The sequence below is a fragment of the Sceloporus undulatus genome, chromosome 4 (assembly GCF_019175285.1).
Source record: "Sceloporus undulatus isolate JIND9_A2432 ecotype Alabama chromosome 4, SceUnd_v1.1, whole genome shotgun sequence".
Lineage (NCBI taxonomy): Eukaryota > Metazoa > Chordata > Lepidosauria > Squamata > Phrynosomatidae > Sceloporus > Sceloporus undulatus.
The window spans coordinates 235,057,886-235,074,218 of record NC_056525.1 but is presented as its reverse complement, the minus strand read 5'-3'; the positions used below and the strand labels follow the sequence as shown (position 1 = coordinate 235,074,218).

At 40.0% G+C, this 16,333-nt stretch overlaps 1 protein-coding gene across 12 annotated transcripts in view; it reads left to right on the top strand.

Annotated features, from left to right (window-relative positions):
• Positions 1 to 16,333, top strand: part of MTSS1 (MTSS I-BAR domain containing 1) — a 186,006-nt gene that overhangs the window by 135,337 nt on the left and 34,336 nt on the right. For 7 of the 12 annotated variants that reach the window (XM_042465784.1, XM_042465791.1, XM_042465783.1 and 4 more), the window contains one exon: positions 5,938 to 5,949. The exons of the other annotated variants lie outside the window; for them this stretch is intronic. In XM_042465784.1, the coding sequence (XP_042321718.1) occupies positions 5,938 to 5,949 (12 nt within the window). The remainder of the gene's footprint in view (positions 1 to 5,937; positions 5,950 to 16,333) is intronic. 12 annotated transcript variants of the gene reach the window in all.

The window sequence follows — 16,333 nt, the reverse complement described above, 5'->3', positions numbered from 1 at the left end:
TATATTGTATTTCTGTATTTCTCAAAGCTTTCAAATATGTTAATATTCTATTTTAGGATAAGCTGTTTTTGTTTTTTAAAGTTCTTATGAGCCTTAATGTAGAATCAGGCTTTAGCTCTTGAAGAAATTAATATTGATTCTAGCTGAATGTGTGAAATGCTATAGTGTCCCAAATAGTATTTGGGAATCCTTGTGAACAGGTCCAGGAGGTACAAGATGTACAGAATATACAGTTGCTTTGTGAATTTTGTTTTGAGAAATTGTGACCAATACCACTTTTTTTTTTTAAAGGATGCTTTATAAAAAGTCGTTTCAGGAATCAGACTGTTTTCACTGAGGCTTATGGTCTCCCTTGCCATTTTTGCCTTTTATCATTTGTATAATTTTATAAAAAAGGAGAGGGGGGAGAGAGAGAGAGGAGAGAGAGAGAGAACAGACACACATTAGTTCTGTTCAGGTGTTCATTAAATGTGGAGGGAAATAGTGCTGTGGCCTCAGCTTTTCTACCCATGACTTTCCTGTGTTCAGCGGGAAGGCAAAGCTTGAAGGGAAAAACAGAGATGGAACCACATCCAGGTAATTCAGATGAATGTGCTCACAGAGGTTCATATGATTGAGAAGTAGTGTTGCCAGAGTGAAAGCTGGAGAAGATAGCTATGCATTTAATGGTTGTATAGAAGAGGGAATTTCAGCAGATGTTGTTTGCTACTTGCAAGATATGGTAAAATTTTCTTCTTCTACAGAACTGTTAAAGGCATAGTAGGAGTTGTCTCAGGTTTTCAGTCTGACAAGCCTATGGGAACCTTGGTTCGTCATGGTTCCTGATCCAGTATAACTTTGTACTCACACTTGAGTGGACAGGCTAACATTCAGACCTTTTCGGTAAATATGGAAAGGTTATGTATGGAGGGAATGGGAATGTGGTACCCATTGCCCTCAACAGTTAGAATTCTTGAATGCCTGAACAGGGCTGTTATGAATTGTAGTTGTGCTCGTCTGTAGTTACAGTTAGGATTTTGCAAATTACTTTACATAATACGATGCTTAAGAGTGGCCCTGTTACTATTCTGGCTGCTGCTGACTACTTCAGATGGGATTGGCCAAGTGCTAGACAGCTCTTTGGCAAACAACAATAACTGAGTAGTTCTTAAACTTGGCAACAGGAGGAATCTCATAAGGAATGACTCAGGGAACTGGTTATGTTTTTGCTTAGAGAAGAGAAAACTGAGAGGTGGCATGATAGCCTTCTTTATATATCTGAAGGGATGTCATGCAGAAGATGCTATGAGCTTGTTTTCTGTTGCTTCAGAAACTAGAGTAAGAACCAGTGGATTCAAATTATCAGAAAAGAGAGATTCCACCTAAATATTAGGAAGAACTTGTTTGCGGTAAGAACTATTCAACAGTACAACTGGCTCCCTCAGAAAGTGGTGGAGTCTCCTTCTTTGGAGGTCTTTAAACAGAATTTGGATGGACAGTTTTCAAGAGTGTTGTAATTATGTATTCCTGCATGACAGGGGCCTGTTACAGACTGCCAAAATAAAGCTGCTTTGGGTCTCTTTGGAGGTATGCTATTTAAATGATGCATGGGTCCTAAGAGTGCGGAGGTTGTGCCAAAGCCACACTCCATTTCTAAGCACTGAAGTGCAGCTTTGGTGCAGCTTCTGGATTCTTAGGATGCATGCATCATTTAAACAGCATACCTCCAAAGAGACCTGAAGCAGCTTTATTTTGGCAGTCTGTAACAGGCCAGGGATTGGACTGGATGGCCCTTGCAGTCTCTTCTAACTCTCAATTTGATTCTGTGGTTCACGGAGTAGCTTTTTTGAGAGGTACTTCTTGTATGATCACTGCTGTCACTGATCACACCAACATCTGGAACCATTTTTTAAAATAAATTGTAGAAATCTGAAGTGAGAGATGGGCATCCTTTCTGAAGCTCACCTGCGATTAATGTGACAGTGACCTGTTTCTTTCCGGGAGGAAAAAAAAAAAAGGCAAGGGAGAATTGGGTGATTTTAATAAGTCAATCAATCCAAGGGTTTGGAAGTAATGATCTCTACTACACCATGGCCATTTTAGTAAGCCCTCCCCTTCTATAAAAAGATAGAAATGAGAGCAAAGTTTGCTTCAACAACAACTATTGGGAGTGGAGGACTAATTTAAGGGAAGAGGGGCTATTGTTGTTTGTTGGTAAGGATGAGACAATCAAATCCAAGCCCAAAAAGAAGTCTAGGGGGTTGTTGCTTCCAGTTTGGCTTTAATGTGTGTCCTCCTATTCATTCCTGAGCCTGGCTTAAAAACATCCCTAACTGGAGTCCCAAGAAGTAAAAACAAGGTCATTTTCTACATCCAGATGGAGGGAGGTGGAAGCAATATGATTTCCCATATAGGTGGGTTTCTAAAGAAGAAATACATTAAATTATAGCTCTAGCTGGCTAGTTGTGATGTAGACTTCAGAAGACATTAGTCTGACCCAGTTGCCTGTCCAGACAGACCTTAAGCAGGTCAGGTAGGAAAGTGAAACACTTCTTTATTGCAGACACAAGTATCTGATCAACTTTTCTCTGGCCAGGTGCTAATGAATTGCCACATTTAGAGTAGGACAAAATGTACAAGAGTGGGGTGTGACAATGAGGAGAGCAGAAAGTAGAGATTTGGCTCTTGCACTAGAGTGATGTGTATATGGGATTATCTGTAGACTTACAGAGATGGTATATCTGGAATCCATGTTTGCTTTGTCTGGTTGTTTATTGTAGTCTTTTCAATTTGCCATGCCTATCATACATGGTGAATACTTTAAAATGGCAATCTGTCCTTCATGTTTTCTGTGCATTTTGGTTGAAACTACATGAAGGAGAATTTATACATTTCTCCACATGCAACCAATTGCTGCATTGTTTTGTGATGTGATTGAATGTGTTTCTATATTATACCTTGCCTTTTAGGTTATGCCTTCACCAAGAACTCACAATAAGAATGTTTAAAAAATGAAATGAAATGACAGGGGCTCTTAAAATGTCTTTTCTATTAGACTCAAAGTATGTGACCATCAATATTTTATGCATTTTCTCTTAATGATCACATTTCCTTCTGGGTGTTAAAGGTAGTAATAGAAATGTAGCTACCAGCCCCGGGGGGGGGGGGGGTGAAAGCATTGCTCCCAAATATCATACAACTGTGTCAAACTGAATTATTTCTGCAGTGCAGCTGCAGCCAAAGTGACAGAGGGATTACAAACACAGGAAATAGAAGAGTTCTGGGACTGAATGATTTCTAGTGTTTCACCTTCTGGAATACTAGAAAGTTGCGGACTAAAAAAAAATTAATTTGGGTGTCTAGGATTCTTATAGGGGGGCAACGCCTTCATCCCCTATCACCACTCTAGCTGCACCTCTGGTAGTAGTGTCTGAGGTTTAAACCGGATTGTAGTACATAATTCTAGTTGCTACAGATATATTGGAGATTTTATATTTAATACCTTTTTTAAAAACTTGACTATAATTCTTGTGAGTGTTCTGAAACCTGAAATTTTAATTTTGCAATCAACAGTTTTAAATTTACCTGCAATATGTTAAGGTGCAGAATTGATCTGGAATTTATTGCAGTGCTACGACTTCCCCAGTGGTCCACTGCACCGTATATGTGCGTGTATCTGTCAATATTAAGACTTCTTTATCAACAGCACAGAAAACACTTCACCCCTGGTGTTCTACCAAGGGGAATCTCAAGAAAACATTTGGCTTCTGCAAAGTTTTTACCTGTCCCTTGCCCACTCTTTTTCTCTCACGGACAAGCAAATTAATAAACTAGGGATTTCCTGCATTCATTTAACTCCGAGCTTTTGTGAGCAAGTCATATAAAATAGTCTGTTGATAGGTTGATAATCAGCTGTTCATAACAAAAACAAAATTTTACTGTAGTACATAATTGAGTCTCCCTTATCCAGAATTCCAAAACACTCCAAAAATCAAACCTTTTTTGTGGGTAGATAGTGACACCTTTGCTTTCTGGTGGTTCAGTACACGGACTTTGTTACAAGGTTATTTAAAATATCGTATAAAATTACTTTCAAACTATGTGTATTTATGAAAAATAAATGAATTTTCATTTTAGGCTTGGGTCCAAGATACTGTAATTGCATTATATCTCATTATGCAAATACAAGTTTTCTAAACTTTAATAAAATAATATAAAATACAAAACACCTCTAATCCTAAACGTTTCTGATAGGGAGACACTACCTGTATAAAACATGACAGTACACTTTGAACATTAACAAGAGAATACTGGGGTTACATTTCACTTTGATAATCGGCTTGTCTTTGGGGCAATGAATAACATTTTTTGCAGTTAAGTCTCATGGTTTTGGACAGGAAGTCTCCGTATAGCCCTCTCTTAAAGGAATTGGAGATGTTTTTCATATGTTTCAAAGACAACTTTCATCCAACAGATGTTTAGATTTTATATATTAGAACTCTTTGTTGTGAAAATATTTATTTTGGGAGAGAATAATACTCATTTAAAAAAAGAAGCAAAAAAGTTGGCCACGAGCGGTTTTGTTGCAGTGGTCCCTGTGGTATATATAATTCAAATTCATTATTGGCATCTGGGTGTGTGTGTTAATATGCTGTGTTGGAAATGTTCTGTATCATCTATTTGATGTATCTACAGAATGTCACATAGCCACTTCATACTTCAGGAGTGTGAATTACTTGTCACTCCTTTCTTTAAAAAATAGTTAATTGTATTATTTGCTAGTAACAAAGGTGAAAGCAAACTCCCACTGAATAAATCTTGCCCCCCTCCCAAAAGCACCCCATGATTGGGTTGCTTTAGGGTCATGATAAGTCGGAAACAACTTGAAGGCACACAACAACAAATTTAGTATTACAATGCTATGTTTAACTTGTTGTTTTTTTTAAAAAAAATACTCAGTAAAAAATAAAAAAAATAGGCCAGAAGTCCCTCAAATGATCCTCAAGTCAACTTTGTTTATTGCATTTAAAAAATTATAACATTACTATATCACTGTATCACTCAGAGGTGACATTCCCAGTTATTACTCCTTCTCCCCCAAGAGTAACATATCAAATGTTACTTCTAACACATCACTTTGCGGTTCTGTCTTAGAGGGCATGGTGGCTTCAAAGAAGGGTCTAACAAGCCAAAGGCTTGGTGGACCAGAGGCTTCCCATCACTGTGCTAAATCTAGAAATGGAAGAGAAGGCCAGTTTTTAAGAATGGAGAAAGAAGCATGTTCCCAGTCCCCAAAACCATGTCTTGTAAAATCAACACCTCTCTCCCCCTTGAATTAATGTGATAGATCTAAGATTTCTCTTTGTCCCCTGTCTAATTCATTAATTTACATCATGTTGATCTGGCATGTAAACATTTGAACCACCCGCTGTCAAGACTCCATAAAGAAATTAAGTTCTACAGCTAAATAAGTTTAAATTAGATTTTTTGGGGTTTTCCGGGCTATGTGGCCATGTTCTACATGACTTTATTCCTGATGTTTCGCCAGCATCAGAGAAGATGCCAGCCACAGATGCTGGCGAAACGTCAGGAATAAACTCCTCTAGAACATGGCCACATAGCCCGAAAAACTCACAAAAAACTATGGATGCTGGCCATGAAAGTCTTCACAAGTTTAAATCTTGAATACAACAGATTTTGTTGGGGTGGGTGGATAAAAAAGAATCTTAAAATTAGTAAGGTTAAAGTATTAAAGAAAAAAGTAATGCTATGAATGGAACCATTTTGCTTCTCTTCAAGCTAATAATAATAATAATAATAACAACAACAACAACAACAACAACAACAATGAAGAAACACTAGGAGTGCTAGAATGCTGGTTTTGACTTCCTTTTATTTTCCTTTCCTGTGTCAATTTTTGTATCCTGCTATTTCTCATCATGCTCACCTTCTCGACAGCTGAGGCATTGGGTAAGTCTAAGCTGCACTGCATCTGGTGACTGGTTGGTGCAATTCTTGCTGTGGTCTCTATGATTGTCTGTCTGCCTAGACTTTAATTTTGAACTTTTGGAAAAGGGCACCTTTTGGTCTTCAAACCCCCAAGAGCATGTTTTAAGGTTCATGCCCTCCCTAGTCAGATCATACATGAAGGCAGTAACACACTACCAGAGCTGCAAAATTGTTCACGTAAGAAAAGAGAGAGACTGCACTCCAGGTGGATTGATTCAATCAAGAAAGCCATAGCTCCGATTTTGCAAGACCTGAGCTGATGACTGAAGAAGTTGAAGGTCTCTCGTTTACAGGTGATGTAAGCTGATGTTGACTTGATGGCAAATAACAATAACAAAGCACTAGAATATCCCACCCACCCCCACCCTGGCTAAAAAAAAAATCTAGCCTTCATTCAGCATATTTTCAACAATATTAGCTCTGGCTGGATTTTTTTTTTCTAGTCACAGTGTAAGGGTGTTTTAATATCCCAGTTTGCCTTCATTGCTTTTTCACGGTGTATGCAATGGAAAGAGACAGAATGCTATCGTTTGAGCATTGACCTATGACTCCATAGAACAGGCTTTGAATCCTGCTCAGCCATGGAAACCCACTGGACAAATCACATTCTCTCCACCTCAGCGGACAGCAAGGGCAAACTCTCCTAAACAAAATTCTACCTTGAAAACATTGCAATAGGGTTGCCCTAGGTTTGACATAAGTCAGAAATGACTTGAAGACTCACAATATCAAAAAAATGCAGTGAAAAGTAGCTAGTTACATATCTTCCTAGTCTGGAAGGATATATAATTTATTTATTTATTGTTAAAATTGCAACTCAGTTTCTGTAAGAAAGGTGACTATAAAAGAATTAGTGCAGTAGACCTCCTTTGACTCTGGAGTGAGCCTAAGTGTCTAAGTCACCTCCTATTGGAATGAAGGCAGTATCAGGTGCTTTGAAAATCTCTTTTGCAATTTCTCAACAGGTTGGTTTCAAAGATAATTTTGAACTAACATCTTTTTAAAGTTCAGAGCCTAATATCATTACTGTTTGCAATCTCTTGATCCTAAAAAATCCTCCTTTCTCCTTTAAAACAATCACGTGCATGTTATTCCTTGATTAATCACATGTATGTCAGTGCTGTATACTGGAACCTGGTCAAACTAATACATCCTTACAAGTCTCCACTATTTGCTATGCTTCCTATCTTAATTTTGTGGTGGCTTACTTGGAGTGGGGCTGTTTGGAGTAGAAAATGGTGCATCTTGTGTGTTAGGATATTATGAACTTCAGAAAGCTTACAGCAAAGAAACCTGATGAAATGGTTATGTTTCTCTTTCATTAGTATGTTATGGTCAGCAATATCAATACCCACAAAAAGATGCCATAGGAGTAGTTGGGTCTCTCCAAAAAGATATTACCACAATACAGTGGTACCTCGGGTTACGAAATTAATTCGTTCCGCGGCTAATTTCGTAACCCGAAAAACCTTCGTAACCTGAATTGCCATAGGCGCTAATGGAAAAAATAGCTCTCTGCTGCCCTCCGGTGGCGGAAAATAGCGCCGAGGTTTTTTCGTAACCCGAAAAAACCTTCGTAAGCCGAAACAATAAATCCCTATGGGATTTTTTCTTATCCCGAAAAATTCGTAAGCTGGGTAATTCGTATCCCGGGGTACCACTGTAATAGTCAGTAGAATAGTCTTGGAAACTAGGATGGTAAGGGGTACCCATAATTCTGATTTGTGTCATCTTGTTTCTTCTCTTGAGCATTGCTACATCATCTCTGTCCTGAGTATCCAGATTAATTATATAAATGGATAATCTCAAAAAACCGGAGGAAACTAGATCGAGAGCATCCCTGGCTTTTATCACAAAAAACACCTGTGTCTTGTACATTTTTATATAATCACAGTGTAATGCTTGGGCCCATTGTTTGTCCTCCTGCAAGCATTGTGTATGGAAGTCTGTTAGAAAATACTTTAATCTTAAATTTCTCCAGAATGCATGCTACCTCTGTTTATATACTTTACAAGCCAAGTCCTGCACATAGATGAGCAGTTGGGGGTACTTTATGGTGCCCTGTACAACTGGTAAATGGTTTAGACAAAAGTATGGAACCTGCAGGTGTACAGAAACTCTTTTGTAAATTGACTTTTATGTATTCACTGGAGAACTTTCCTTACAAAAGTCAAAACGGTGAGTGAAATTCCATACTATGCATGCTTACGCTTTGGTATTGGAGCCCTGTAAGATCCAGTGTGGCGTAGTGGTTTGCACGTTGGACGATGACTCTGAAGACCAGAGTTCAAATCCCTGCCTGATCTTGGGCTGCTCACGCTCTCTCAGCCTCAAAGGAAGGCAATCAAAACCACTTTGAGCAAATCTTGCCAAGAAAACCCTGTGATATCCTTAGGGTCTTCATAAGTTGGAAATAACTTGAAGGCACACAACAGCAATCAGAGCCATGTGTTCTTGATGTAGAGAAAGAAGACAGGGCAGAAGTCTCTGCTTGTGACCAAGCTGCTTACTGTCCTTGTAACAAAGTATGTTCCTTGTGTGCAGACTGTTACCCAGCCAGATGTGCGGAAATCTGTAATTTGGCCTTCGTCGGAGGGTGAAATCTTGTTTCTGGGCTGTTGTGCTTTGCAAACAAAGAGGGGGGGCAGGTTTCTAGTTTTCAAAGGGCTTACATTTTAATTTTTTTTATAAAATATGTATTGGGAACAAAGAGAAGATAGGTTAAACAAAAGATAAATAAGGGCTTGCAACCTTGGCTTTATGGAAAAGGTGAGCTTGGAGAAAGGATCTGGAAGAGAGACTTATTTACAAGATCTGTGGAAATACCATGTGTGTTTGTGTATTTTGAGGCCCTGAAACCCTCTTCATCTGCACAAGGGATGCGCACTATGAGGCTGTGTGATTTGGTGCCTCAGGCCTGCATGGCAATGCTGCATAAAGCCTGAACTGACCATGTATGAAGTGAATACTGACCCTTCTAGCCTTTTGCACTTCTCTGGTTAAGAGAAAATTAGAATATGAGGAAAGCACTGATGGATCAGGTTAAAGGCTTACCTAGTCCTGTTTCCTGTTAGGTGCCTAGGGAAACCCATAAGCAGGACATGAATAGAAATAGCCCATTCCTGCTGCTGTTCCCCAGAAACTGGTGTGCAAAGGCAGCTGTACTGTATAGCTGTCCCGACCAGTAGCCAGTGATGGACTTATGTTCCACAAATATATTGTCTGAGTTGAACATCATTACTCCTGTTAAAATTAGATCCATAGTATCACTGCACTCTGACTGAAAAAAATGTTCTTCCATGTATTGTATCCTGAATCTTCCAATATTCATAATCATACAATGCTGAATTGTTGTATTATGAGAGGAGAAACTTTTCTTCCTATCTGTTTTCTGCACTACAGTGGTACCCCGGGATACGAATGCGCCGCCTTACGAAATTTCCGGGTTACGAAAAAAATCCATTGAAAAAAAACTGTTCCGGGTTACGAAGGTTATTTCGGGTTACGAAAAATTTTTTGGTGCTTTTCGGCGCTTTTTCGCACGAAATCGCGGCTTTCGCTATTAGCGCCTATGGTTTTTTCGGCTTACGAACGCGGCGGCGGAACGAATTAAATTCGTAACCCGGGGTACCACTGTATTTCATGCATTATTTCATATGCCAACGTCATACCTCTAGGTTGCTTACTTTTTTTCTAAGCTCATGAACCTGTGTGACTGTAATAATTCTTTACAAGTGAGTTGCTTCAATCTCTTCATTGTTTTGCTGGCACTTTTCTGCTGCTTTCACAACTGTGCAATATCTGTTTTTAGGTAGGATGACCAGAACTCTACATAGTGTCCCAAGTAGCAATAGCAAGTGCATTTCTGTACTGCTTATCAGTGAACTAGCACTCCTTAAGCAGTTTGCAATGTGTAAGCCAATTGCCCCCAACAAGCTGGGTACTCATTTTACCAACCTACGAAAGGATGGAAGGCTGAGACCACCTTGGAGCCTTGCCTGGGATCAAACTCACAACTTCATGGCTGCAGTACTGTGCCACCAGGGCTCCCTGGTATGGTTCCATCACAGATTTGTATAAACACAAAATAATAGTTTTTCTTTTATTCCTATCTTAATGACAACTAGCATGGAATTTTTCTTTTTTCCTCACAGTAACTTCACACTATGTTGACATTTTTATTGAGCTATAAAGCCCCAGACCCAAAATCAGCCCTACTTTAGACCCCATCAGTATATATTAGGATTTATTTAATGTTTTATCCCGTCTACAACATTTTATGCATCTTATTCTTTTACCAGTCTGTAGGAGGGCCTTCTTCTTGCTTCAACTTTCAGTCTAAGCTGTTAGCTTGAGGAGTATTGAACTGAAGAACACCTCCTCCAAATCAAGATTTGTCTACAGCTCTTGCCTTGCCCTTAAAGCTGGCCCTCCTCCTTATTGTCTTGCCTTTCTCTTGGTAGCCTGGATAGCTTATCTGTTAAGTGGAAGATAAGTGTGTTCCAAATGAATAGGCCAATTGACAATTTTTTTTGGGGGGGGGGGAGGGGGGAGACTGGTATGTGTGTATGATATGTGCTTTATCTGACCCCTAACATGGAATGTGCCTCCCTCCCCCACAGTAGCCACACATCAAGTTAACCTTTTAATACAAGTGTAGGATGAGATGTGGGCAGTGCTGTGTGGACTTTGATAAACCATCCTTCCTCTGAGGTTCGTTAGGTTATGTTTTGGTTGTCCCTACCCGGAAGTAAAGGGGAAACTAGGTTATGTGTTGCAGAGCCAAGGTCCTGTTGGGAGATCTCTAATCTGTAGCTAGTGGTTTAAAACCAAAATTGAGTGTGATATAAAGGTTGGTGTCTTCCAAGCATTCATTCTAAGATTGGACACTGAATTGGAACAGTTGAGCCTCATGCTTCAGTGGTTTCCTAATGTTAAACTCGTATGGCATCTCTCAGTAGCTGCGGAAATAGTTTTAAGGGTGTAACTCAGATTTAGTGTCTTCAGGTAAAAGCTTCTGTCATGCACATTTGCACTTGAGCAGCCAACTGCTTGGAAGCATTGATCAGAATTTCAGCTTTTAATTTCACCTTGCCGTTCCAGTCAGTAGTGATGGGTATGTCTTGCACTGACCACATCTGCTCTGGTAATCATGAGTAACCTTCAGTGGATTGGACTTGAGTTAGAGGTGGCAGTTTCTAACCTAAACAATGCAGTGACCAAGACTGGCTTAATCTTTTTTCTTCTTTTGGGAGAAGGTTTTGGAAATCCTGTCCTAGGACAGCCCTGGAAATGGTGCTGGAAATGGAGATTTTTGGTTGGGCATGTTCCACATGAATCATAGATCATTTCTGAGTGTTCTGGGTAGTTTGCTTCCCTGTCATAGCCTTTAGCAAGATTGGGAAGTGTCATTTGTAACCAGGGTATCTTTTTTATCGAGTGAGAGCTAATATGGCAGAACTTGACTCTTGGCATTTACCAGAATATGATGGTTCAAGACTCTAGCAAATGCTACTTGACTTACCATCTTCTTCCACTAACTGTGGTCCTTACTAGTTCCCTTAACACAGCCAGAGTGGTAGGATCTGGCAGATAAATGAAAAGTCAATCATGTGCAGTTAAGGGACCGAACAGACAGGCCAAAATAAAGCTGCTTCGGGTCACTTTAGAGGAATGCTGTTTAAATGACACACACATCTTAAGAGCCCAGAAGCTGGGCCAAAGCCGCGATCCAGTCCTTAGGACTGGAGCGTGGCTTTGGCGCAGCTTCCGGCTTCATAGGACACTTGCTTCATTTAAATAGCACGCTTCCAAAGTGGCCCGAAGCAGCTTTATTTTGGCCTGCCTGTTCGGGCTCTTATGTTGGCTGAAGCAAGAGGTGAAAAACTGAATGAAGATAAAGATAAAGCATAGGGTATCTTCTGATTCTTGGCCATATGACGCCTGTTGGTATACAGATGAACTGAGAAATATTAACTGTGCCTGTTCACCCTTCCTGCAGTTGGATTTACTGCAGAGGCATTATTTTTTTGAAGATGTTTGTGTGCAAAAGGTACTGGCTGTGAGCACCAGTCACTCCTTAAATATTTTTGTATCAACAAACTTTCCCTCTTCTGAACTTTCCTGCATGCTGTTTTCCCGCAACACATTTATTGTAGTGTACCATCAAGCTCAAAAGTTTGAAGAGAAATGTACTGCTTTAACCAGCTGTTGTCTCATGCCAGCTTTGATTTGATTTTTACCCTCTATTGTAACTTTTCCAGGGAAGAACTTTCATTTCATTTCTGAACTATATGTTTTAAAAAATGGAAGTGTTCTTCTTGGGAATTCAACAGTCACATTATAATATGGTGGTGGTCCCATTAATGAGATGAATTTAGCTGGAACTGTGCATACATCTGAATGTTAAAATATTTGGTTATTTGTAATCCTGTGGCTTGAGATCAGTTGATGTGCCTGTTTCTTGTAAAATTTATTCCCCTCCTCCTTGCCTTTTGCTGAAATGTTTGCTTGTGTATTCCCCAATTATTAGTATAGGCATACTTCAGTTAATAAAGCCTCTGATAAGGAAGCTCCTTGTTACAAAATCTTTTTACAACTATCAATGCCCTTTTCCCTTGCTCTCTGTCCTGTTGAAAGGTTTTTTAGCGGCATTGGCTTTGGGAGGATAGTGAAGCAGGGCTGGAGAAACACAGACTTTCAGGGGCAGTTTGCAACTGCTTGTCAGTATAAGACTTGGGCTATGAAAGGACAAGATTGTACTGTTGCTGCTCATATTGTTGTTGTGTATGCTTATCAAGAATCCCTTGCAGAGCATTCATGAACAACAAAATAGAGAAAAAAGGGAAAAGCAGATAAGTCTGTGTCACCTCTTCCCTTCAACATGTTAAGAAAGCATAGTTATTATACGTATAGCTACCAAAATGGAAATCATAAGAAGAGTGGAGGCTGGTAAAAGAAAGAAATCCTTGCATGTATTTTGGAAGAAGTTTTCAAGTGGACTTTAAGCAGGCTCAAAATCTTTTTTTTTTTTTAATGCAAGACTTCCAGACTTGGTTGTTTCATATTGTTAGTTTTGGATAAAATGTTTGCTGGAACATGTTGAACTGCTCTTCTTTTTTGTGGCATTGGCGCTTATCCCTATTCTTTCCATGTTATTTCTTCTTCTTGATACAAAATTTTCTGTTAATGAAGTAATACCAAGGGACACATCTGCTTTGTTAATTAAGGTGTACCTGCATTGTGCTTGTGAAACTGGGTTGATCAAATTGCACAATACAGTATCCAATCCCAGTCATATCCAACTGGAATGATCTGATTTCTGTCTGAGACCTTGAGAGCCACTGCCAGTCAGGGTAGACAATATTGGGGAAGATGGAGAAAAGTTAAGTACAAAGCTACTTGTACAATTTATTACAAAATCCAAAATAATCAAAAATTAAGCTTCAAAGAATCATGTGGACATTCTAAACGTTTCTGATTTTGGAGCATTTGGGATTTTGAATGTCCAGATAAGGGATCCTCAACCTGTAGTACTTTGATTAACACAGTTGCCTGGGAAATTTAACTTGTCCTCTCCAGTGTGACATTTTCCAGCGGTGTGCCAATTCCAGTCTAATGATTAATGGATGAGGAATGGTGGGATGTGTGATCCAGCACATTTGGAGAATGCCCAAGTTAGGAAAGGCTGTCCTAAAGCATCTTAAGTATCTATCTACCTATGCAGTTAACATTGGTGGGGCAGTACTTTGAGCACTAGATTAAGACTCTGGGAGAATTGGAGTCTGAATTTCCCCTTGGCCATGGAAACCCCTGAGCTAATTGTGCTCTCTATGGAGTTTATCACATGGGAGGCTGGTGCCTAAATCCCATGCAGAAGCGGGATTTAAATCCTGGACAAATCCTGCAAAAGTGGGATTGTTTTCAGACTCATCAGGGGTATTGAGCATTAATCCAGCATTAACCTGCATAAGAATTGGATAAAATCAGCTGCTTTTTGCTTTCAGAAGAATCCCAAAAGTAAAAAGAGGGTGATTTTGTTCACTTTCTGTGCGGGTTAATGCTCAATGCCCCCAGTGTCGCGTGAAAACGATCCTGCTTTTGCAGGATTTGTCCACTTTCTGTCCTTGTTAATATGCGACATCATGTGTAAATGATCAAGTGACCATGTTCTCCTGGAGTTTGTAATACAGTGGAAAGGAGAAACCAGGCATAGTCAGACACGCATCCTAGACTTTAGGAGAGCGGATTTCAGTAAACTTAGAGAAGTATTGAGGGCAATTCCATGGTCAGAAATACTAAAAGATAAAGGAGTTCAGGACGGATGGGACTTTCTCAAAAGGGAGATACTGAAGGCACAATTTCAAACAGTTCCAGTGAGAAAGAAAAACGGGAGGTGTCTCAAGAAACCAGGATGGATGACTAAGGAATTTTCAACCGAGCTAAGTTTGAAACGGAACATGTATAAGAAATGGAAAAAGGGGGAAATCACAGAAATTCAAAGAAATAGCAGGCATGTGTAGGGGTAAAGTCAGAAAAGCTAAAGTGCAGAATGAACTCAGGCTTGCTAGAGAGGTTAAGAACAATAAAAAGGGCTTTTTTGGATATGTCCGCAGCAAAAGGAAGAAGAAAGAAACGGTAGGGCCACTGCGTGGAGAAGATGGCAAAATGCTAACAGAAGACAGAGAAAAGGCAGAATTACTCAACACCTTCTTTGCCTCAGTCTTCTCAGAAAAGGCAAAGGGTGCTCAACCTGAGGATAATGGAGCAGAGGACAGAATAGGGGAATTTCAGCACAAAATAAGTAAAGAGATAGTAGAGGAACACCTTGTTAATTAAATGAATTTAAGTCTCCGGGACCAGATGAACTCCATCCAAGGGTATTAAAAGAACTGGCAAATGTAATATCGGAGCCATTGGCAATAATCTTTGAAAACTCCTGGAAAACAGGAGAGATCCCAGCAGACTGGCGGAGGGCAAACGTTGTCCCCATCTTCAAAAAGGGGAAAAAAGAGGATCCCAACCATTATCGTCCAGTTAGTCTGACATCAATACCAGGAAAGATTCTGGAGCAGATAATTAAACAGAGAGTCTGTGAACATCTAGAAGGCAATGCCATAATCACAAAAAGTCAACATGGGTTTCAGAGAAACAAGTCATGCCAGACAAATCTAATCTCTTTCTTTGATAAAATTACCAGCTTGGTAGATGAAGGGAATGCTGTGGATATAGTATATCTTGATTTCAGTAAGGCCTTTGACAACAAGCTTGTAAAATGTGGGCTAGACAAAGGAACTGTTAAATGGATCTGTAATTGGTTGACCGGCCGAACCCAAAGGGTGCTCAACAATGGCTCCTTTTCATCCTGGAGAGAAGTGACCAGTGGGGTCCCACAGGGCTCTGTCCTGGGCCCAGTGCTATTCAACATCTTTATCAATGACTTGGATGACAGAATTGGGAGCATACTTATCAAATTTGCAGATGACACCAAATTAGGAGGAATAGCTAATACCCCAGAGGACAGGATCAAGATTCAAAATGACCTGAATAGACTAGAAAGCTGGGCCAAAGCTAACAAAATGAAATTCAACACAGAGAAATGTAAGGTATTGCACTTAGGGCGGAAAAATAAAATGCACAGATATAGGATGGGTGACACCTGGCTGAATGAAACTACGTGTGAAAGGGATCTAGGAGTCCAAGTAGACCACAAGTTGAACATGAGTGAACAATGTGATGCGGCAGCTAAAAAGGCCAATGCTATTTTAGGCTGCATCAATAGAAGTATAGTGTCTAGATCAAGAGAAGTAATAGTGCCACTGTATTCTGCTTTGGTCAGGCCCCACCTAGAATATTGTGTCCAGTTCTGGGCACCACAATTCAGAAAGGACATTGAGAAACTGAAGCGTGTCCAAAGGAGGGCGACAAAAATGGTGAAGGGTCAGGTAACCATGCCCTATGAGGAATGACATAGGGAGCTGGGGATGTTTAGCCTGGAGAAAAGAAGGTTAAGAGGTGATATGATCGCCCTGTTTAAATATTTGAAAGGATGTCATGTTGAACAGGGAGCAAGCTTGTTTTCTGCTGCTCCAGAGAACAGGACCCGGAACAATGGATGCAAGCTACAGGAAAAGAGATTCCACCTCAACATTAGGAGGAACTTCCTGACAGTAAGGGCTGTTCGACAGTGGAATGCACTCCCTCGGAGGGTGATAGAGTCTCCTTCCTTGGAGGTCTTTAAACAGAGGCTGGATGGCCATCTGTCAGGGATGCTTTGATTTGGATTTCCTGCATGGCAGGGGGTTGGACTGGATGGCCCTAGTGGGCTCTTCCAACTCTATGATTC